The sequence below is a fragment of the Anolis sagrei genome, chromosome X (genome assembly GCF_037176765.1).
Source record: "Anolis sagrei isolate rAnoSag1 chromosome X, rAnoSag1.mat, whole genome shotgun sequence".
Taxonomy (NCBI): Eukaryota; Metazoa; Chordata; class Lepidosauria; order Squamata; family Dactyloidae; genus Anolis; species Anolis sagrei.
The window spans coordinates 16,111,903-16,136,623 of record NC_090034.1 but is presented as its reverse complement, the minus strand read 5'-3'; the positions used below and the strand labels follow the sequence as shown (position 1 = coordinate 16,136,623).

The 24,721-nt window shown below is 41.1% G+C and overlaps 1 protein-coding gene and 1 non-coding gene across 2 annotated transcripts in view; both read left to right on the top strand.

The window, feature by feature from the left end:
* On the top strand, nucleotides 1-82 carry TRNAL-AAG (transfer RNA leucine (anticodon AAG)). The gene has a single exon. It is a non-coding gene; the product is annotated as a tRNA-Leu (tRNA).
* A 139-nt stretch (nucleotides 83-221) lies between these two features.
* The window catches only part of LOC137097864 (DNA-directed RNA polymerase III subunit RPC5-like), a 48,287-nt gene continuing 23,787 nt past the window's right edge, over nucleotides 222-24,721 (top strand). The window contains exons 1-12 of the mRNA XM_067473080.1: nucleotides 222-353; nucleotides 7,947-8,028; nucleotides 11,028-11,078; nucleotides 11,197-11,274; nucleotides 11,952-12,067; nucleotides 13,314-13,396; nucleotides 15,023-15,130; nucleotides 16,666-16,715; nucleotides 17,204-17,323; nucleotides 19,234-19,319; nucleotides 22,176-22,220; nucleotides 22,786-22,877. Of these exons, the coding sequence (XP_067329181.1) occupies nucleotides 7,993-8,028; nucleotides 11,028-11,078; nucleotides 11,197-11,274; nucleotides 11,952-12,067; nucleotides 13,314-13,396; nucleotides 15,023-15,130; nucleotides 16,666-16,715; nucleotides 17,204-17,323; nucleotides 19,234-19,319; nucleotides 22,176-22,220; nucleotides 22,786-22,877 (865 nt within the window). The 5' untranslated portion in view covers nucleotides 222-353; nucleotides 7,947-7,992. The remainder of the gene's footprint in view (nucleotides 354-7,946; nucleotides 8,029-11,027; nucleotides 11,079-11,196; nucleotides 11,275-11,951; nucleotides 12,068-13,313; nucleotides 13,397-15,022; nucleotides 15,131-16,665; nucleotides 16,716-17,203; nucleotides 17,324-19,233; nucleotides 19,320-22,175; nucleotides 22,221-22,785; nucleotides 22,878-24,721) is intronic.

The window sequence follows — 24,721 nt, the reverse complement described above, 5'->3', positions numbered from 1 at the left end:
GGTAGCGTGGCCGAGCGGTCTAAGGCGCTGGATTAAGGCTCCAGTCTCTTCGGGGGCGTGGGTTCGAATCCCACCGCTGCCAAAAACGTTTTTCCTGCCGGCTGCTTTGACAGTCAGGCGAAGAGTGGACTACAGCGCCCCCTGCTGCACGACAGCGCGCATGCTCACCTCTCCCTTACGGGCGCCTGGGCAGAGAGCATTATGGGTAAGAGGAAGGCAGCCCTCGCCCTCCCACGTGGCCGCCGGCGGAGGGAAACCAACATGGCGGCTGCTGCTGGTGGTTCTGATGCTGCTGGCTGAACCTCTTCTCCCCACGGGAAAGTGGGGGGTTCTCCTCCCCAGCGGAGGCCCAGGTAGGGAAAAGGGGTGGGGAGTGGGGAATCTCCTTCTTTCGCTTTTGCAGCTCTTTGGCTGGGGAAGGGGCTTTGCAAGGCCTCCCTGCCTTCTCCTCTCTATTCCCTATCAGTCCCAAGCCTGCCTCTCATAAAGGGATTCTTAGGAAACTATAGGGAAAGGGATCCCCCCAGCATACTCCCTTTTGCATGACAAGAGGTTAAGGCAGGCCTGGGCAAACTTCAGCCTTCCAGGTGTTTTGGACTTCAACTCCCACAATTCCTAACAGCCTCAGGCCCTTTCCTTTTCCCCCTCAGCCGCTTAAGGAAAGGGCCTGAGGCTGTTAGGAATTGTGGGAGTTGAAGTCCAAAACACCTGGAAGGCTGAAATTTGCCCAGGCTTGGCTTAAGGAATTGGGCACTTTGTGGGGAGAAGTCCCTCCTTCCATATAGGTTAGATTTATCCTTAAACTGCTTTGACTGCATGTAACTCCAAGCTCTGGAGTCCTGGGAGTTGTAGTTTCACGCTCTAAGACAGTGGTTCTCAACCTTCCTAATGCCACGACCCCTTAATATGCTTCCTCGTGTTATGGTGACCCCCAACTATAAAATTAGTTTTGTTGCTACTTCATAACTCATTTTGCTGCTGTTATGAATAGTAACAGATTGGGGGAGGGTATTGATTTTGTCCTGTGGGAGTTGTAGTTGCTGGGATTTATACAATCAAAGAGCATTCTGAGCTCCACCAACGATGGAACTGAATCAAACTTGGCACACAGTTCTCCCATGACCAACAGAAAACACTGGAAGGGTTTGGTGGGCACTAACCTTGAGTTTTGGAAGTTGTAGTTTACCTACATCCAGAGAGAACTGTAGACTCAAACAATGATGGATTGGAACCAAACTTGGCACAAATTCTCAGTATGCCCAAATGTAAACACTAGTAGAATTTGGGGGAAATAGACCTTGACATTTGGGAGTTGCAGTTGCTGGGATTTATAGTTCACCTACAATCAAAGAGCATTCGAACCCTACCAAGGATTGAATTGGGTCAAACTTCCCACATAGAACCTCCATGACCAACAGAAAATACTGTGTTTTCTGGTGATCTTTGGTGACCCCTCTGACACCCCCTCGTGACCCCTCCAGACAATGGGAAACTACATCTCCCTTTATTCCAGAGCCCTGGCAAAACTGCATTCATTCCACAGTGTATAGAGCAAGCCTGGGCAAACTCCTGCTCTCCAGATGTTTTGGACTTCAACTCCCACAATTCCTAACAGCTTAAGCAGCTGAGGGGGAAAGGAAGGGGCCCCGAGGCTGCTAGGAAGTGTGGGAGTTGAAGTCCAAAACACCTGGAGGGCCCAAGTTTGCCCATGCCTGGGTTAAGGAATTGGGCAGTTTGTGGGAAGAAGTAAGTCTTTCCATTTAGGTTAGATTTAGCATTGGTATGGGGAGAAGTCCTTTCTTCCACATATATTAGATCTGGCATTAAACTGCTTTGACTGCATGTGGCTCCAAGCTCTGGAGTCCTGGGAGTTGTAGTTTCATGCTCTAAGACATTGGGAAACTACAACTCCCTTTATTCCAGAGCCCTGACCAAACTGCATTCATTCCACAGTGTATGGAGCAAGCCTGGGCACACTCCTTCTCTCCAGGTGTTTTGGACTTCAACTCCCACAATTCCTAACAGCCGACATGGGGAAAAGTCTAGCATTCCATATATATTAAATCTGGCATTAAACTGCTTTGACTGCATGTAGCTCCAAGCTCTGGAGTCCTGGGAGTTGTAGTTTCACGCTCTAAGACATTGGGAAACAACATCTCCCTTTATTCCAGAGCCCTGGCAAAACTGCATTCATTCCACAGTGTATGGAGCAAACCTGGGCAAACTCCTTCTCTCCAGGTGTTTTGGATTTCAACTCCCACAATTCCTAACAGCCGGTATGGGGAGAAGTATTGCCTTCCATATACAGGGTTAGTCAAAATGCATAGGCCAATAAGCCATTCAATTGAATGGCTTATTGGCCTATGCATTTTGACTAACCCTGTATATTAGATCTGGCATTAAACTGCTTTGACTGCATGTAGCTCCAAGCTCTTGAGTCCTGGGAGTTGTGGTTTCATGCTCTTAAGACATTGGGAAACTACATCTCCCTTTATTCCAGAGCCCTAACCAAACACCGCTGTGAGTCGCCCTCGGGCTGAGAACTGCGGTATATAAGCACAGTAAATAAATAAATAAATAAATAATAAATAAACTACATTCATTCCACAGTGTATGGAGCAGGCCAGGGCAAACTCCTGCTCTCCAGGTGTCCTAACAACTTAAGCAGCTGAGGGGGAAAGGAAGGGGCCCGAGGCTGCTAGGAATTGTGGGAGTTGAAGTCCAAAACACCTGGAGGATCCAAGTTTGCCCATGCCTGGGTTAAGGAATTGGGCAGTTTGTAGGAAGAAATAACTCTTTCCATTTAGGTTAGATTTAGCATTAAACTACTTTGATTGCATGTAGCTCCAACTACAGGAGCCCCCGGTGGCGCAGTGGGTTAAAGCACTGAGCTGCTGAGCTTGTTGATCGAAAGGTCGCAGGTTCGATTCCGGGGAGCGACGTGAGCTACCGCTGTCAGCCCTAGCTTCTGCCAACCTAGCAGTTCGAAAACATGCAAATGTGAGTAGATCAATACGTACCGCTCCGGCAGGAAGGTAACGGCGCTCCATGCAGTCATGCCGGCCACATGACCTTGGAGGTGTCTACGGACAACGCTGGCTCTTCGGCTTAGAAATGGAGATGAGCACCACACCCCAGAGTCAGACATGACTGGACTTAATGTCAGGGGACTACCTTTACCTAGCTCCAACTCTGGAGTCCTGGGAGTTGTACTTTCATGCTCTAAGACATTGGGAAACTACATCTCCCTTTATTCCAGAGCCCTGGCCAAACTTCATTCATTCCACAGTGTATGCAGCAAGCCTGAGCAAACTCCTTCTCTCCAGGTGTTTTGGACTTCAACTCCCACAATTCCAAACAGCCGGTATGGGGAGAAGTCTTGCCTTATATATATATTAGATCTGACATTAAACTGCTTTGACTGCATGTAGCTCCAAGCTCTGGAGTCCTGGGAGTTTTAGTTTCACGCTCTGAGACACTGGAATAAACTCCCTTTATTCCAGAGCCCTCACCAAATTGCATTAATTCCACAGTGTACGGAGCAGGCCTGTACAAACTCCTGCTCTCCAGATGCTTTGGACTAACTCCCATAGTTAACAGCCGGTAGGAATTGTGGGAATTGAAGTCCAAAACACCTGGAAGCCCAAGTTTGCCCATGCCTGGTGTAGAGACTCTCTCTGCCTCCTCTCTTCCTTGTTTAAGGGCCATCCCACACAGCCCTATATCCCAGAATATCAAAGCAGAAAATCCCGCATTGTCAGAGTGTGGATTCAGATAACTCAGATCAAAGCAGATATTATGGGATTTTTAGCCTTGGTATTCTGGGATATAGGGCTGTGTGGAAGGGCCCTCAGTTGCAGGATCTTAAGCCCCTTTGTGTGCCTAAAATTATTATTATTATGTTTATGTTTATTTATATCCCACTTTTTCCTCTCTCTCCAAATGAGACGCCAATGAACAATACAACACATTCAAGAATCATACAAGTCCCAAGAGAAACAGTAACAAATTAAAAACAATATCAATAAAACAGGGTTAAAAGCCATGTCCATATTACATTCCTATTTCATAAGGCCTATTTCAAAGCAGATGGTGGATTTTATGTGGCAGTGTAGAAGGGGGCCCCAAACTTCACAGTCCCAGGAACCCACAACATTCAAACCACATTAATTCTATAATGTAGTTGGGCATTTAATCTTCGCATTGAGCTGTGGTATTTAGGCCCCTTCTACACTGCGATACAAAACACAGATTATAGGCTTTGAACTGGATTATATGGCAGTGTGGACTCAGGGCTCTTCCAGATAGGCCCTATAACCCAGGATCTGATCCCAGGTTTTCTGTTTATCCCAGATTATCTGGCAGTGCAGACCTATATTATCCAGTTTAAGGCAGAAAATCTGGGATCAGATCCTGGGATATAAGACCTGTCTGGAAGGGTTCTCAAATAATCCAGTTCAAGGCAGATAATGTGGATTCTCTGCTTTGATAATCTGGATTATATGACAGCGTAGAAGGGACCAAAGCGGCCAAAACAACCCAGTGCAACGTCAAACCCCAAAATATACAGGCGTTAACATCAAATTGAATATTGATGTTATTAAGAATGGACAGTTAAAATATATCAAAATGTATCCCTCTCACAGCAGGCTCAGAACTACTTTAGACTCTTTCCTAAGGAGTGAGAAATAACATTTGGACAGGGGAGTTATAGCACCATCAGGGGGGGAATGATTTAGGCCAGGACTAAAATATATGCTTTCCTCATCTCTGCTGGTCTTGCTTCCCCATTGCATCAGTGTGTTTTATTTAGGAAGCTTAGGCACTCCCAGGAACTTGAGATAAAACAAGCAAAATCTAATGACTCTCTTCCTGAAATGTTGCTGGTAAAACAGAAAGATTCTCGCTTCCCAATGTCAGTTTGTTTTAGATAGGGAATATTACTAAAATTGCTTGATCATGAGTGGGTGGAGATAATTTGATCAAAGGAATTTTGAGTTGTTATAGGGGTGTGTGTGTGTGTGTGTGTGTGTGTGTGTATGCACATACCTACAGTAGGCTCCTAGTTAACCAGAACTCTCCAGCAAAGCCATTGAAAAAATAATACTCTAAATAAAAATGCATTTATAATACAGTTTATTTATTTATCGTGTCATCCGCAACCAGAACATTGTATTTATAATACAGTAAAACTGTGTTACATTAGAGTCATAGAGTTGGAAGAGACCATATTGGCTGTCCAGTCCCTTTCTGCCATAAAGCACATTCAAAGCACCCCTGACAGATGGCCACCCAGCTTCTGTTTAAAAGCCTCCAAAAAAGGAGCCACCCCAAGGCAGAGAGTTCCATAATTATTTATTTGTCATCATTTTGCTTTTAATCCCTGTATTTCAATATTAATATAAAACCAATACAGAGTTTATGGTATAGTATTAGGCCTTTTTAAATAATAACTCTCAAACAACCAGAAACTACACAGGACATCTTCCAATCCGAATGCTGGTTAACTGAGAGTCTACTCTGTGTGTGTGTGTGTGTGTTTATGTGGCATCAGTACATGGATTTTGTAGCGGCTGCAGTTTTGGGGAGCAAGAGTGGAGTTGAGTTTGTCTTTGGGGCGTCTCTTCCTCCTTGACTTTTGAGCAGGGAGTGGCTTTGTGGCAAAGGCCCAGCCTATTCAGCCCTGGCAGGATTTGTCCCCTTTATCTGCCATGAAGTTTACCATGACTCACTACCCAGGTAGCTTAGCTTGCTTCTGAATGTTTCTTTTTTCAGTTGATTACATCAGCCATAATACAATATTGCAATCCAAATAGATCACTGGTGCTGATAATTCTGTTAGTAAATACATTTCTTGTGTTTGGGTCTGTGCCTTTAAGCAAACACCTTGATTTTCCAACCTTACCAGATTTTGTTTTTAATCATATGGAGATAAATATTAGGACCCTTGTGGATACCAAAATCTGTGGAGGCTTAAGTCCCATTGTATACAGTGGCATAGTAAAATGGTGTCCTGACACCAAATGGTTAAATCAAGCATTACTTTTTGGGCTTTAATTTTTTTTTCCAGTCATACAGACTGTCAGTGTTTGTTCGTTGAATCGAAACCAGATTAATGCAACAAACAATACAGGTTATGACAGAAAACATTTTATGTTCTCTATCTCTGTTCATACAATCAGAGTTGGAAGAGACCTCATGGGCCATCTAGTCCAACTCCTGCCAAGAAGCAGGACAGTCGCATTCAAATCACCCCTGACAGATGGCCATCCAGCCTTTGTTTAAAAGTTTCCAAAGAAGGAGCCTCCACCACACTCTGGGACAGAGATTTCCACTGCTGCACAGCTGTCACAGTTAGGAAGTTTTTCCTAATGTTCAGGTAGTTTGAAGCCATTGATCCACATCCTGATAAGTGGAACATTGGGATTTTTTTCCTAACTGTAGGCTTCTGGCCCATATTATGTAAATAACATTTGATCCTATTTAATTGTTGTCTGCAGGTGACTCTGGGTTCAATAAGCAGAGCTTTTCTCATCTTCCTGGAATATAAGGTTGCCATTGGACACAATGGCTCATCTCACAATTTTATCCATTCTGACTGGGAGTTGTCATTCTGGATTAAATGAAGTTATCAGAAATAGAATTATTTTTATTATGGACAGGGATCATGCTGGTTGACGTATTTGTGGAACTGCATATGAAATCCTTATCTTACCAATCAATCAATTTATTAGTGGTCCCACCAATGGTCATATGCATTTACACCCACAGAAACAACCCTTATCTTACCACTGGAGAATCAGATCATTGCATACCTAATGCATGATCTGTTTAGTGGTGACCCCATAGCTGTGGAAGTCTTTGCCCAAAGAACTCATGGGGAAAAGGCACTCTTTCAACCCAGTTTAGGGGGAAAAAACTTGAAAAAGACAGGTTTTCACTTTTTTTTTCCATTTTGTAGCATCACTACTCTTCTCTGTCCTTTCATCAGAGTTATGAGATAGATTAGAAAGTGCGTACACAGGAAGTAAAGTTACTGGTACCAAAGGGGAAGGTATAATGCACCCCTGTGCACTTCCTCCACAATGACCTGCAGAAACTGGGGATCGCAGCCAGACACAGTGAAGACATCTGCCCTTGCGCTATGCTACTCTGCTGCTGAGTATGCATGCCCAGTGTGGAACACATCTCACCATGCTAAAACAGTGGATGTGGCTCTTAATGAAACATGCCGCATTATCACGGGGTGTCCGCGCCCTACACCACTGGAGAAATTACACTGTTTAGCCAGTATTGCACCACCTGACATCTGCTGGGAAGTAGCAGCCAGTAGTGAAAGGACCAAGGCAGAGACCAATGGATGATACTAAATGAGAGATTCCCCCCTGGGCACACAGAAAACTGGGCAACTTGGAAAGCGCTGAACAGACTGCGCTCTGGCACCACAAGATGCAGAGCCAATCTTAAGAAATGGGGCTACAAAGTGGAATCCACAACATGCGAGTGTGGAGAAGAGCAAACCACAGACCACCTGCTGTAATGCAGCCTGAGCCCTGCCACATGCACAATGGAGGACCTCCTTGCGACAACACCAGAGGCACTCCAAGTGGCCAGATACTGGTCAATGGACATTTAATCAACTACCAAGCTTGCAAACTTTGTGTTTTGTTTGTTTGTTAAAAAATGCAATGCGACTGTTTGGTCTGCCCCTGACACGATAAATAAACAAATAAATAAATAAATAACCTGCAGAAAGATTATAGACTCCTCCTGCTTCTTGTCTTCATGATCCAAAGGTTGGAGAAAGATGGTAGAAAGGATAAGGAAGTGAAGAGTAAACAATTGAGGGGTTGGGTGGGTTTTTCAAGTACCAGTTGCCAATCCTATGTGTTTACTATGGAATGAGTAGTGATGCCCTAACTGATCCTTGCTGTGTTTTCTTTTAGCCAGCTCTAAGTGATACTTCAACTCCATTTTTCTTCCGATGCTACTATGGCAAATGAAGAAGATGACCCAATTATACAGGAGGTAAATAAATAGGTCTTGTTTCTTTTAATCATCTCATGCGTTAACGTTTGCACTGATCAAAGAATGTTCCCTGTCTTTTTCTCTGGACTTGTCAACCTGGATGGGTCAGAATGGAGGCAAGTTGGGGTTTGATGATTAAGAGCAATGTCTTACAGTTAGGGCCACTCTTACTTCAAGGGAGACAGGGGCAGACATCTCAGGCTGAGAACTTGTTGCATGTTGTAATTATTAGTGCATCTGTACTATGTAATTAATACAGTTTGGCACCACTTTAATATCTATGGGACCACAGGAGTTGTAGCTTTACAAAACTTTTAGCATTCTGGGTTGTTGTGAGTTTTCCAGACTGTATGGCCATGTTCCAGAAGCATTCTCTCCTGACGTTTTGCCTGCATCTATGGAAGACATCCGTAGAGTTTGTGAGGTCTGTTGGAAACTAGGAAAATGGGGTTTATATATCTGTGGAAAGTCCAGGGTGGGAGAAAGAACTTTTGTCTGTTTGAGGTAGATGTGAATGTTTAAATTGGCCACTTTGATTAGCATTTAATGGCCTAGCAGTTTCCAAGGCCTGGCTTCTTACTGCCTGGGGGAATCCTTTATTGGGATATGATTAGCTGGCCCTGATTGTTTCTTGTATGGAATTTCCCTGTTTTTTGGGTGTTGTTCTTTATTTGCTGTTCTTATTCTCACGCTTTTTAATACTGGTAGTCAGATTTTGTTCATTTTCATGATTTCTTCCTCTCTATTGAAATTGCCCACAAGCCTGTGGCTTCTCTGTATAGTTTGACATAGTAGGTGTTAGAGTGATCCAGCGTTTTTGTGTTCTCAAATAATATGCTGTGTCCAGGTTGGTTCATCGGGTGCCTTCTATGACTGACTTCTCTGGTTGAATTAGTCTGCAGTGCCTTTCATGTTCTTTTATTCGTGTTTGTGTCATGAATGACTTCTCAATGACTTTGAAGCATAGGTTCTTTTTATTGCAATTTCCAGTTTGAGAGGGTATATCAGATTACAGAAAAAAACCTTTATACAACGAATGACATTGGACAGACAGACATACAGATTCTATGCAACTACATTGGATTTACAATTACATTGGTTAACAGACAAACAAAGGGGAATTACATTTTCACTCAGCATTCACCCCACATGTACACGCATTCATCCTCAGACATTCAAATGTTACCATATCATTTTTTTCGCTCCTTGGAGAAGCACTTGTTAGGCCAGGCCCCGCTTTCCTGCAGCCTGCCAACTTATAGTTCCAAAACTTCTATAACTTCAAAACACCAAAATGCATCTTTTCCCTAAGAAAAATGCCAGGGACCAAATCTCTGTTTTCCATACAGCAAAACCTGACTCCCTGCACAAAATCTAAGACTCCAAAAGCATACTTCTTCCTCTTCCCTTGAGAAAGAAGCCCCAAAGTGACCAGACTGCTCCTGGGCAGATCTGCCACTATCCATAGGTACACTATATCTCTCCTTCCTATGGAGCGGAGCATAGCAAGTGGAACAGACTCCTCAGGTCGGTCACAATTTGAGCATTATTAGATTGAGTCTTTTATAGGAATATTCTGTTGATGTAGTCCCAAAATTGTAAATGAATGATAGACGTCTTTCATCCTGGCTCCATCTCAGTTTCCTGGCCAGATGTTGATCTTCTTGGTTGGTGTTAACAAACACAAGGCTTGTGTTGACTTCCTTCTTAACATAAGGAAAGTTGCAAACATTTCTGTTATCACTGCCTCAGTTCTTATCACAGCTTCTCGTTAGCAAGTCCAGCAAGCAGGTAGTTAGTCATTGCAGGCCTTAATATTATACTGGTGTTTCCAAAATTATTAACTCCAACCACACGTCTTTCCATTCTTCCATTCATTCCCACACCATATTAAATTCATATTTATCAAATCTGCACATTGAATTTCTTGTGACATTTGCGCAATGCTGCTGCGTTTGGTGGTCCCTATGTAGACTTGTACTCAGCTGCATGGTATATGGTAGACTCCTGCAGAGGTGAGAGGATCCCTCTTGCCCTTTACTGGGTGTAGCATTTGTTGGATTTTCTTAGTGGGTCTGTACATAGTTTGTAGGTTCCCTGTGCAGCTTCCCTATGCGGTCAGTGGTTCCCTTGATGTATGGTAAGAACACTTTTCCTCTGGGTAGATCTTCGTCTTTACTCTCGTGGCTTTTTCTCGGTCTTCATAGTTGTATACATCAAGGTTTCTGGGAGCTGGGATCACAAATATCCGACCTGCCTTAATATGCTAAACGTGATGTTTTAATGAGGTTGAAGAGAAAGGCATATCACATATAGCTTTTTTCTGAGATAAGTTTGCAAAGCATTAGCCCTACACTACAAGGCAGAAGTAAGAGCAAAAGAGTAAGTGTGTATTGTTCCAGGCCATTAGGGTTGTCTGGGGTGGGGGGTGGGGGGGCTCATTTACACTACACATGTTAAGTATCTATTATCCACAATGCCTGCAATGTAAAGTGTTTTTGGTTTCAGAATACCAATACATGCTTAATGATATAGTGTGGGGATGGGACCCAAATCTAAACATTTAATTTATTGATTTCATTGTTGCTGTTCTTTTGACCAAACAGAAATTGATGTCTTGTCTCATGGAATGATCTTGGGAAAATAACAGTTATTATCATTATTATTTGGATAACATCTCCTATGGTCAGTGACCATGCTAGTTAATGGATTTGGGGAACTGTATTCCAAATACCTATCTTACTACTGGAGAATCAGATCAGTGCATACCAAATGCAGGGACTGATTGGTAGTGACCCTATAGCTATGGAAGTCTGTGCCCTAAGAACTGAGTCAGAACCTCTTTCTGGTTTCGAGAAAACATTATGTATTTTTAATTGGTTTTAATCTGATACATATTTATTACGTTATTTTCTCAGTATTGCTTCTACTTCTGCAAGTATACACATTTAAAGTAAAAGGTATATTGGAATATGTCTATTTTGTTTCCTGTTTCCTAGATTGATGTGTACCTGGCCAAAAGTCTGTCTGAGAAGCTCTATCTCTTCCAGGTATTTTTGAATTAACTTTTTTTTGGGGGGGGGGGGAGGGGGGGAAATAAAAGCACATGTATTAAAGCTATACTGTTTTTTCAAAATTAAATAGCTCAGTAATTTTGTTCTTTTCTAGTATCCCATTCGTCCAGCATCGATGACATACGACGAAGTGACTCACTTGTCAGCCAAGATCAAACCGAAGCAGCAAAAGGTTGAGTGCTATTTTAAACCTCGTTTGGGAGGATGTTTTCCTCCAAATTACCGTAACCTGCTTTTAAAAAAAAGTTTAATGGGGATGAAGGATCTCATGTAGCCATATTACCTTCTCAACCCATTTTGCTGTCTCTTGGTTGATGTATTAAGTATTTAAATATTCAGTTTGTCTTTTTTGTTTTAGACATACATTATCACAGACGTAGGTGAACTACAACTCCAAAACTCAAGGTCAATGCCCACCAAACCCTTCCAGTATTTTCTGTCAGTCATGGGAGTTCTGTGTGCCAAGTTTGGTTCAATTCCATCGTTGGTGGAGTTCAGAATGCTCATTAATTGTAGGTGAACTATACATCCCAGCAACTACAACTCATAAATGACATAATCAATCCCCCCTCCAACCCCACCAGGATTCACATTTGGGCATATTGGATATTTGTGCCAAATGTGGTCCAGTGAATGAAAATACATCCTGCATATCCAATATTTACATTATGATTCATTACGGGAGCAAAATTACAGTTATGAAGTAGCAACGAAAATAATGTTACGGTTGGGGGTCACCACAATGTGAGGAACTGTACTAAGCAGTCACGGCATTAGGAAGATTGAGCAACACTGTTTTAGATGTTCCCTTGCATTTTAAGTCTTCCTTTGTCCTTATTCAACTACTAGGTTGAGCTGGAAATGGCTATTGACACGTTGAATCCCAACTACTGTCGCAGCAAAGGGGAACAAATTGCGCTCAACGTTGATGGCACCTGTACAGATGAAACAAACACTTATTCCTCGTAAGTGTGGCCACGGTTTAGGATCCAGGTGCTGGGTTTCAGTCTATTCTAGGGGCATGGTTTCAGATCCCTTTTTTGTCAGTACGTTCAGACAGATGACGGTGCGAGTTTTAGTACAACAGATGTGAACAATGCAAATGACAATCAGAAGGGCTCCTGGATTATGTGATTTTAAGTAATGTTTTTATGCAATATGTTTTAATTATGTGATTTTAAAGTATATGTCGTTTTATTTTACATGTATTTCAGACATCAAATTGTGCCTTTGTTGTGAGCCGCCCTGAGCCCTCTTCTAGGGTGAGAAGAGCGGGATATAAACATGGCAAATTGTTGCACTCCACACCTGGAAACACCTATGACCACCGCAGCACACAAGAGTCCAGGAATATATGCAAACAGTTATAAAATCAGGAATAAGAAAGGAAGATATATAATCCAAAAGGTTTTAGCAATAGGTAAAAACCAAACAATAATTCAAATATCTCATAAAGTTCCAGAGGTGACAAAATCCAGGAACAGCCAGGAACCTTCAGTTCTCCCTGTAAGAAAACCAGCTCGGAAAGTTCAGGGCCTCAAGCACATTCAGAGGAGTCAGAAGCAGCAACAGCAGATAAGGAATCAAGCAAAGAGCTGATTGATAAGAAGGGTTCCCATGGGAACCTACTGTGTTTACAGAGATCAACAAAACTCTTCAGTTACAAATCAGTGCACAAAATAGATTGCATCGTTCAGAGAGATTACGTAGGGAAATTGTGCAGTAAACTCATGGGAAACAGAATGATTTCATGGGTATCTATCAGACAAAATGTTTAAGGTCAGTTCAGGCAATGCTGTGATAGCATGAGAAGCTAATCCTGAGTTCTCCTCTTCCTGGTTCAAGTCAAGCTTTGATTTTGGATTTAATATATCCTGGAAGTTTTTTTAAGTTCCTGTTCATGTACTCCTATTCACATTTTACTACTTCTACCTTCTTGATTGTGGACTTATGCTGTATCTGTGATTCCTCACAGACTTGCCATACAAAAGTCCACTCTTGGTTACCTTAAGCTTTCAAGTGGTATAATTTTTGGCAGAAAGGAATCAGTGTGTAGCTGTTTCCCATCAAAATGATTTTAAAGTCGATCAATATTACTTGGCTCACCCAGAGATCTGACCCTATCTCCAGAACTATTTTCTCTCTGATCCTAAGGAGTTGACACTCTTCTCTCAAGTGGTCACAATCTAAGTAACTTTGTACATTTTGCAGGAAGTTGATGGACAAACAATCTTTCTGCTCTTCGCAAACCACCAGTAACATTTCACGATACGCTGCTGCTATCTACAGGAAAGGTAACGTGAAATCTCAAGGTTTCTACCACTTTTTAAAAAGAAGAGTTGTTTTTAATTTTTATTTATTTAACTAGCCGTCCCTTGCCACGGGTTGCTGTGGCCCAGTCTGGTGATCTGGAAAATAAAGTAACGAGAAAGTGTTGGTTTCTAATATATGTAATTTCTCTATGCTTGTGGGTAAACAGTATTTCTTGCTGTTTCATGGTCAGTGTTGATGTGGAGATTGTCTGGTTTGCCTACTTTGGAACATGCAACATATCATTGTCCTTTGGGGTCCCTTTAAAATCTCTGATCCTATCCCTATCTCTCTCTCTCTCTCTCTCTGTGTGTGTGTGTGTGTGTGTGTGTGAATCATATCTATCTAATCTATGGCTGGATGGCTCTTTGTCAGGAAGGCTTTAATTACGTTTTTTTGCCCTGGTGAAGGGAGTTGGACTGGATGGCCTTAAGTATTTTCTGTTGGTCATGGGGGTTCAGTGTGAGAAGTTTGTCCCAATTCTCTCATTCGTGGGGATCAGAATGCTCTTTGATTGTAAGTGAACTATAAATCCCAGGAACTACAACTTCCAAATGTCAAGATCTATTTCCCCAAATTCCATCTGTGTTCATATTTGGGCATAGGGAGTATTCATGCAAAGTTTGGTCTAGACCCTTCATTGTTTGAGTCCACAGTGCTTCCTGGATGTAGGTGAACTACAACTCCAAAACTCAAGGCCAATGGCCACCAAACCCTTCTAGTGTTTTCTGTTGGTCATGAGAGTCCTGTGTGCCACGTTGGGTTCAATTCCATCATTGGTGGAGTTTAGAATGCTCTTTGATTGTAGGTGAACTATAAACCCCAGCAACTACAGCTCCTAAATGACAAAATCATTTTTTGAGTGATGGTCACTCCTTGGGTTAGTAGGTGTCTTGTGGCTAAATTTGGCGGCAATTTGTCCCACAAACGAACATTACATTTTTATTTATATAGAGTAAGTTGTTAAATGTTTTTCCTGCCTTTCCACTGTAACAAAAAGTGTCCAAGGCAGCTAACAATATCACTATTCGAAGTGATATTTTTAAACTGAAGAATTTTGGCTTCAAAGTGAAAGTCTATTAAAATATTTCTATTATAATGTTATGATAGTATTATAATAGGGAAGGCCAAGACCTTGAACACTTTTCCCACCCTAAATAACTTGGTGTCACCTTAGATTGAACGCTAACATTTAGGAAACACTGTGCAAACACCAAGTACAAAGTAACTGCACACAATAACATCCTGCGGAAACTTACTGGCAGCACATGGAGACCCAAAATTAATAAGAACACCAGCCCTGGCCTTGTCTTACTCAACTGCTGAGTGTGCCTGCCGTCTGGCATAAATTTGCCCACACGAAGCAGGTGAATATAGCATTGAATGAGACGTGTAGAATAATCACAAGACGTCTTAAACATACACCTGTTGATAGACTCTATAAGCTAGCTGTGCGACAGGAATTGTGAGAGAAATAAGGCTGTGGCCCGTTTTTGGTCTAAAATTATTTAGCTGCTTGTGCTCCCTTGATTTATCAGTTTTAAACTTATTTGTTTATGCAAAATAAATAAATCTGACGAATGAATGAAAATATTTTGTATTCCCTTCAGGTGAACTCCACCTTACACCACTACATGGAATCTTGCAAATGAGGCCCAGTTTCACCTACTTGGACAAAGCAGATGCTAAATACCGGGAAAGAGAAGCTGCTAATGAACGTGAGTCGCTTGATGGGGACTCTCTTGCAATGACACCAATATCTGAAGTGAACTTTCTGTGTGAATTAAGACAATTAATGCACGGTGAGGGTATCACTGGCAGGTAGAAAGGTTTGTGGACATCCCAATCCCTGCATATTTCCAATTTCCCTTTCCTGGACTCTAACTCCCAGCAATCCCTCAGATAGATAAGATAGATGGATTAGATAGATATAGATAGGTAGGTAGATAGATTGATCTGAGAGTTGTAGTCCAAGAATAAGTAGAGAAGGAAGAAAGAGGAAGGGAAAGAAAAGGAAGGAAGGAAGGGAAGAAAAAGAAGGAGAGAATGAAAGAAAAAAGGGAATGAAGGAAGGAAAGGGAAGGAAGGAGAGAAAGGAGAAGAGAAAGGTGAAGGGAAAGAAAAGGGGGGAGGAAAGGGAAGAGGAAGAGAAGGAAGGGGAGAAGGAAAGAAAAAAGGGAAGGAAGGAGAGAAAGAAAGGAGAGAAAGAGGGAGGGAAGGTTGGCCACAGCAACTCATCGCGGGTACAGCTAGCGTAGTAATAAAAATAGAGTAAAATAATAAATATAATAATAATAAATATAATAATAATAATAATAATAATAATAATAATAATAAATAGAGTAAAATAATAAATGGCAGGTACATCTAGTGTACTAAAAATAATAAAGATAATAATAATAGAGTAAAATAATAAATGACAGGTACATCTAGTGTAATAATAAAAATAGAGTAAAATAATAAATATAATAATAAATAAAGTAAAATAATAAATGTAAAAACAAAAATAATACATGGAATAATAATAAAGTAAAATAATAAATGGCAGGTACATCTAGTGTAATAATAAAAATAGAGTAAAATAATAAATATAATAATAATAAAGTAAAATGATAAATGGAATAATAATAATAATAAATAGAGTAAAATAATAAATGGCAGGTACATCTAGTGTAGTAATAAAAATAGAATAAAATAATAAATATAATAATAGAGTAAAATAATAAATGGCAGGTACATCTAGTGTAGTAATAAAAATATAGTAAAATAATAAATATAATAATAATAAATAGAGTAAAATAATAAATGTAAAAATAAAAATAAACAAAAATAATAAATGTAATAATAATAGAGTAAAATAATAAATGTAATAATAATATTAAATAGTAAAATAATAAATGGCAGGTACATCTAGTGTAGTAATAAAAATAGAATAAAATAATAAATATAATAATAAAGTAAAATAATAAATATAATAATAATAAATAGAATGAAATAATAAATAACTTTGGCTCGAGTATAAGCCGAGGGGGGCTTTTTCAGCCTAAAAAAGGCCCAAAAACTTATGGGTTTTAAAAATTCCTAACTTCCATAATTCCCAAGCCATAATGTTCTCATCCTGTTTGTAGGCTTCTGAGATGCAAAATAGGACAAGGTAGTTCCTTCAAGAGCTCCAGAAAACACAACGGGGTTTTCCAGATCTTTGATCATTATATTGCTTTCATTACTGATGGTCTTATTTTTCTTGCCACAGCTGGCGATTCTTCTCAAGATGAAGCCGAAGAAGATGTCAAGCAGATTACGGTACGTCAAAACCCCCTCCTAACTATGTATGAGCTGTAAGCTTGGCTTCACTTGGTTCCATAGGAAGCTGTCTTAGTCAAAGACAAAATATTCCAAGTCTAATCCATCCCTGCTAGCTGGAATCTTCTCAACTCTTTCCAGGTGTTGGTCTCCAGGTGTTAGGCTGCAAGTCCAGTCAACTCCAGCCAGCACCACCAGTGGAGAGGAATGTTGGAGTACATTGTTGGGCGAGTGGACTTATTAATAAGACCCTCCTCATAAATGTACAGCAGAGTATTATAAGCAGCAGTGTAACTCAGCACCAGAGCCCAAAGTGATAAAAAGAACAAAAACACACAGACCAATGTTGTCTCTTCATTAGGAGGCTTTTCTTTGTAGCAAAATAATATGGTTGCACTATTTACAAGAACAAGGTTTCGATGACACAAATAAAGTTCGGTGTTATTTGGGGTGATTTGGTCCTATCAACTTGTAATGACACTTTTCAGGTGAGGTTCTCCCGCCCAGAGTCAGAGCAGGCGCGCCAGCGACGAGTTCAGTCGTATGAATTCTTGCAGAAAAGACAAGCTGAGGAGCATTGGGTCCACCTCCATTATTACGGTTTAAAGGTAAGTGTTTGCATCATTTTCCCGTAGGGGTTGTGTGTGTGTAAGTATATGTGTGTGTGTGTGAGAGAGAGAAAGAGCTGTTTTATTATATTTGCTCATTGGTAGGTTGAATCTATAGACCCAGTGCCTGTAAAATATTTTATCTATAAAATAATATGTGTTCTTTAGAAATACATTTTAATATAGGTATTTTATAGAATGTTTAAGATTATTATGTGTTTTTACCTGTGTTGTAATCCACCTTGAGCCACCAGGAGAGGTGGGTGAGAAATAAAATTGTTGGGTTGCTGTGAGTTTTCGTGGTTGTATGGCCATGTTCCAGAAGCATTGTCTCCTGACATTTCGCCCACATCTATGGCAGGCATCCTCAGAGGTTGTGAGGTCAGTTGGAAACTAGACAAGGGAGGTTTATATACCTGTGGAATTATGTCCAGGGTGGGAGAAAGAACTCTTGTCTGCTGGAGGCAAGTGTGACTGTTGCAATTGGTCACCTTGATTAGCATTGAATGGCCTTGCAGCTTCAAAGCCTGGCTGCTTCCTGCCTGGGGGAATCCTTTGCTGGGAGGTGTTAGCTGACCCTAATTGTTACCTGTCTTTATTTACTGTCCTGATTTTTAGACTTTTTAAATACCGGTAGCCAGATTTTGTTCATTTTCGTGGTTTCTTCTTTTTTTTTTTTAATTGTAATTGTTCACATGCTTGTGGATTTCAGTGGCTTCTCTGTGTAGTCTGACATGGTGGTTGTTAGAGTGATCCAGCATTAAATGGCCTTGCAGCTTCAAAGCCTGGCTGCTTCCTGCTTGGGGGAATCCTTTGTTGGAAGGTGTTAGCTGGCCCTAATTGTTTCCTTTTTTTTGAGTGTTGCTCTTTATTTACTGTCTTGATTTTAAAAATTATTTTTATTATAAACCAGGAATAGGCCTTTTTAACAACTGCATAAGGCAGAGGTCCTCAAACTATGGCCCGAGGGCTGGATATGGCCCTCCAATGTCATTTACCCAGCCCTCGCTCAGGGTCAACCTAAATCTGAAACAACTTGAAAGCACACAACAACAACAACAACAATCCTATCTCATCAGCCAAAAGCAGGCCCACACTTCCCATTGAAATACTAATAACTTTATATTTGTTAAAATTGTTTTTTGTTTTAATTATTGTATTGTTTTAAGTGTTTTTTGCACTACAAATAAGATATGTCCAGTGTGCATAGGAATTCATTCATGTTTTTTAAAAAAATCTAATTCAGCCCTCCAGCAGTTTGAGGGACTGTGACCTGGCCCTCTGTTTAAAAAGTTTGAGGACCCCTGGCATAAGGTTATCTGCTGGGACTCTTCTAGACCTAAAATAGGCCAGGAAAGACAAAAATATACCAGGCATATCCATATAGAAGGCATTATTTAAAACAAATAATTTGACTCATTGGGGTAACAAAATGGCCCTGGAGGCTTCACTTTGGTCTCCTAGTTTCTATCGAACCAAATGTTCCTTTAGAATACGAGGAGGAAGGGCATTTAAAGCAAGTCTTCCCATAGAAATATGAGCTCTCTTTATATATGATTCATGATTATGTGTATGGGACTAACACTAGTTGTTTGAAGGAATGTAGACTGGTACACAAAGGTTCTTCCATTTCGAGTGAATTGTCTCATCCGTTGGGACATATAATTTATGGGGGTTTTTTTGCAGTAAAAAATGCTAGGCATCTTTGTTTCTGAGCTCCTGCGTGCCTCTCTGGTAGCAATGTGAAAAGAATTCCAGCTATTCTGTGTAACACTGTACAGTACTTAAATGGAGATTTAAACACAGTGGGATCTGGGCGGTTGTTTATGTGCAAACCAATTAAATGTCTAAAGATTGCTTGGAATCTCTATCCCATCATGAATCTTGGGCTTTCTCCCCATGTTTCTTAGGACAGCCGCTCGGAACATGAACGCCAGTATTTGTTTAGTCAAGGTCACGGCATAGCTGGAAATACCGAATTAATTAAATCCCCAAGGTAAAAAAAAACACACACAACCTTTTTAATTCCTTGAATTATTTGGGGGGAACTGTTCTTACTTCAGGGGAAACCTATATTCTAATTTAAAATGAGAGGGGGAAAGGCACAGAATGGGAAGTTTTGACCCTCTCGTCTCCTACTGTCCTGATTCTGTTTTCAAATTCAGATGAATTTCTTTACGGAAAGTTTCCTTAAACTCTGTGTGTAGCTATTTATCCTCAATTCTTTCTTGTCTTCAGTTGATAAGACAGTCTTGTACGTTTTACCAGAAGCAAGTCTCTTTATTCCCAGTAAGATATTAGTACAGTCCCCATTATTTATTTACTATATTTTTACATTTAAAGCATTACATCAACTGTTAAAAACCACACCATCTACAATCATAATCTGGGCCATTCCAGTAGTCATTCCACATATTCCATATCCATTTATTGCACTACAATTATTATCCAGAAGCTTGGTCCCAAAGCCACATTTTGAATTTCTCTCTGAAGGCCAGGAGGGAGCTGATCTAATATTACTGGGGAGGGAGTTCCATAGCCAAAGGGCCACCACTGAGAAGGCCCTGTCCCTTGTACCCACCAACTGTGCTTGCAAGGGAGGCGGGACTGAGAGCAGGGCCTCCCCAGATGATCTTAACCTCCAAGGTGGTTCATAGAAGGAGATACATTTGGGCAGGTAAATTGGGCTGGAACCATTTAGGGCTTTATGGGCCAAAGCCAGCACTTTGAATTGTGCTCGGTAGCAGACTGGCAGCCAGTAGAGCTGATGCAGCAGTAGGGTTGGATGCTCCCTGTATGTTGCTCCAGTAAGGAAGCCAGCTGCCACCCATTAGACCACTTGAAGCTTCCGAACAGTCTTCAAAGGCAACCCCATGTAGAGTGCGTTGCAGTAGTCTATTCGGTATAAAACAAGAGCATGGACTACAGTGGACAGTCTGACTTCCCAAGGTACTGGTGCAACTGGCACACAAGTTTTAATTGTGCTAATGGTCCCCTGGCCACTGCCGAGACCTGGGGTTCTAGGCTGCAAGCCTGTGATTTCAGGGGGAGTGTAACCCCGTCTCTATACCCTGTTCAGCCTTTCAGCTGATCAGGAGTACCTCTTGTCTTTGTCTGGATTCAGTTTCAATTTGTTCGCCCTCATCCAGGCAGTCACTGCCACCAAGCACCCATTCAGGACCTGAACAACCTCCTCAACAGCAGGTGGAAAGGCGTGATAGAGTTGAACGTCATCTTCATACAGATGGCATTGAACCCCAAAACTCCATATCCTTAAGGAGATAAATTCCAAAATCTCCTGTGGATATCAGAGAGGAAAGCAGGATATTATTATTATTATTATTATTATTATTATTATTATTATTATTAGAAACATAACAAGATGAGTCCACAGCAGACACTCTCTGGCTGTTGTGTTGGATCACACATCGGACACTTCCCAAGTGTCTAGGACTATGTGATGTATCGGCAAATAATGTGTGCAGATCCCAGTAAGGTGGCCTTCTGCAGCTGGCAGATGGTAATCTTGTGTTTAAGTGCAGGCCAATGTCTTTAGGCACTGCACCCAGTGTGCCGATCACCACTGGGACCAACTTTACTAGGTTGTGCCAGAGTCTTTACTAGGTTGTGCCAGTTCAATCTTTAAATCCTCACATCGTGTCAGCTTTTCCAGTTGTTTCTCTTCAATCCTGCTGTCACCCTGAATTGCAACATCGACAGTCCATACTTCGTTTTTTATCACGATCGTGAGGTCAGGAGTGTTGTGCTCCAAAACTCTGTCTGTCTGAATCCGGAAGTCCCAGAGTGTTCATTCTCTGTAACATTTTCTGGCTTGTGGTCCCACCAGTTTTTTGACGCAGGCAGATGATATTTGTGGCACAAATTCCAATGAATCATCTGAGCAACGGTGTTGTGCCTCTGCTTGTAGTCTGTCTGCACGATCTTCTTGCAGCAGCTGAGGATATGATCTATTATTTCATCTGCTTCCTTGCAGATTCTTCTTCTTCTTCTTCTTCTTCTTATTATTATTATTATTATTATTATTATTATTATTGAGCATGTGAAAGTGAAACCATGAATTAGGGTGTCGTAAAGTGTATTTGGGACTGAAACATCATTGAATTTGTTGAGATACATAGAACTGATCTGTTAATCTGTGAGATGACAAAGGAGATAGACTCCTATCAACTATTTAATATCATCAATGTATTTTAGTTGACTGCGTAATTAATGTCGGTCAGAATCTTACAAAAACAATACATACATTTTGTTCTGTTAAATATTCAGCTAATCCATCCTGTCTCTGTAAACAATGCAGTCTTAACTATCCATTCTGGAGGACATTATAGGCACACGGGGTTTTGTTATTGTTGTTAGCAGAAACTTTGGTACCAATAACTCAAACCTTAACTATGTATTATCATTATTATAGTTATTATTATTATATCCAGAGGGACTAGCAACATTCGGTATATCTGAATTGGAAAATGCTGCTCAAACCTACTTGATAAAATGCAAAGCCACACATATTCCATCCCAAACTGATAGGGCATGTATGACCTTCCTTCTAGCCAGTCTGGATTTCCAGATCAAGCAAATGCAACTGGTAGTCCTTCCAGTGTTGATGGGATGGAGATTAAGAACCTTTCATCTACGTCTAGGGCTGAGGCACCGTTGATGCTGTGCCTGCCTTGACTTCTCTCCATCTAAGACCATGGGGATTTTTCTCCTAGTAGACAGGACCCAAGACCACCCACAACAAAGATTCTCTGTGCCTTCTTTGTGGAACACTTTAGAGAACAAAGCCACTGAATGGCAGTGTTGTGAGGATGTGTTCTTTGTCTTTCTCCAGTGAGTACCTGATGATGCTGGTGCCGCCAAGCGTGGAAGAGGAGAAGTAAGTGCATGGGGATGGCGGGCTCTTCAGCTCTACAGCAAAGGCTTAGATTTTGTATTTACTCAAGTACTGTATGAAACTAATGTTCACCTTTTTTAGCTGAATTACCTTCCCAATTTGTGTAATATGGTGATCTTAGTGCTGAGTCAAAGGAAAAGGGGAATCTCCTTCAGGAGCACCTAGAGCTCCTGTTTGAGGGACATCACCTCTCATTTAATGGTCAGGGCTCAATGCTATGGGATCCTGGGAGTTGTAGTTGGGTGAGTCATCAGCATCCTTTGGCAGAGAAGATCTTGTAAAACTACACGATTTCATAACATTGTGCCAGAGCAGTTAAGGGGGATTTGTTTTACAGCATAGATACAACCCAAGGGCTTTCTGGATAATTTCTGGCAATCTGTAGGTCACAATGCCCAAGAACTTTGTCTCATGGAGGCCCAACCTTTATTTGCCAATGTAGTTATGCCCTCTCCTCCTGCTTCGTTTCTAGGGCTGTCCTCCAAGAGAAATCAATATGTTGGTATGATTTTTTGTTGTTGTCTTAACACATTTCCTTGTCCTGCAGGGACAAACCTGTGGCTCCTAGCAACGTCCTCTCCATGGCTCAGCTGAGGACTCTGCCCCTTGCTGATCAAATCAAGATCTTGATGAAAAATGGTATGTTATTGTGGCATTTGTTGTGCTTGTCAGTGCTCCTAAAAACTAAGTTCTTTGAATTATGGGTATTTATTGTCTCTGTAATCAGGTTCCTAAGGAGACAAACTAAAAATGTAAAGGTTGATGCAGAGCATCAGATCAGTTCTAGCAGTTTTCATTCCCCTGAGGAACAGGTCTTTGGTAAAGCTAATGGCAGTGTTTCTCAACTTTGGGTCCCCAGGTGTTTTGGCCTTCAACTCCCAGAAATCCTACCAGTTGATAAATTGTCTGGGATTTCTGGGAGTTGTAGGCCAAAACACCTGGGGACCCACAGGTTGAGAAACACTGAACTAATGGGTCTTAATTTCAAGAATGCAACAATTTAAAAAACTTCTGTTATTACTGGTAAAACTCAAACCTGTTCACTTTTGCTGAGAAAATCCTGTTAGGAAAACTTATTTTTTAATTTCGTGTCAGGAGCAACTTGAGAAACTGCAAGTCGCTTCTGGTGTGAGAGAATTGGCCGTCTGCAAGAACGTCACCCAGGGGACACCTGGATGTTTTGATGTTTGTACCATCCTTGTGGAAGGCTTCTCTCATGTCCCTGCATGGAGAGCTGGAGCTGACAGAGGGAGCTCATCCGCGCTCTCCCCGGATTCGAACCTCTGACTTGTCTGTCTTCAGTCCTTCCGGGACAAGGGTTTAACCCATTGCGCCACCGGGGGCTCCTGTTAGGGAAAACTACGCTAAAATAAAGCACAGCATCCAAAACTAAACAGAATACAAAATAAAGCAGAGCATACAAAAATAAACAGGATACACTAGTGAGCTGAGCTTGAAGTGCCATGTGATGTGGCTATAAAGAATTTAGAGCTTAGGCAGGCAAAGTTGCAGAGTTCAATCTTAAAAATCACAGAAGGTTTATTTACAATAATAAGAAATAACTGCATTTCTTAATAATAAAAATCTGAGTTTGAGCTATTCTCTTCTAAGGTTTCAAAGAGAAGAGAAAAACACCAATGACTACATCTCTCTGACACACACGCAGAGAGAGATCTCAAAGCACACAGCACATACTCTCCATTGTATCCATTTTAAACAACCAGTCAAAAAGAGAAGAATGGTATAATACAATGGTATAGCACAATATAGTAATATATAATACTGATATTGTACTATGCTAATAATATAATATATTGTATGTATATATATATCTTGTAAGCTGCTCTGAGTTCCCTTCGGGTTGAGAAGGGCAGCATATAACTGTTGTAAATATTTATTTATTTATATATTTCTACCCGTCTCTTCTCAACCCCGAATTGGGACTCCGGATGGCTTACATTAGGCAGCGATTCAATGCCGCTTCATATAAAAAATTACAATAATACAACAAAATTAAAATACATAAAGCATTAATTAAACAGTACATAAACATTAATCAAAACAATAATACAATATCATCAGCTATATTGCCATTCCAGCCAATAAATAAATAAAAGGATACATTCCCAACTGTCATTCAGGAGACATAGGAAGGGGAAGGGAAACCCTCAGACTATTCTAAACTATCTGCTCCTTGTTGAGGACTTGAGACTTGGGCAGTGTGGGGCTGAATTTCAACAAATCCATCCTCCCAATACTAGTATGAGAGTTACAGCTAAATTCAGAGTGAGCAAGGAGACCAGATGTATCATCTTCCCTGAAATTGCGGAGGCCTTATTCTTCTAACCCTGAAAACCCCAAGTCCCTGATATTGTTCTCCAGATGTGTTGGATTACATCTCCCATTCTCCCAGCCATCTTGGCTGTGGCATATTGGGGTTTTAGTCTCACATGCCAAAAGGGAAGCAGAGTTATATCATTTTC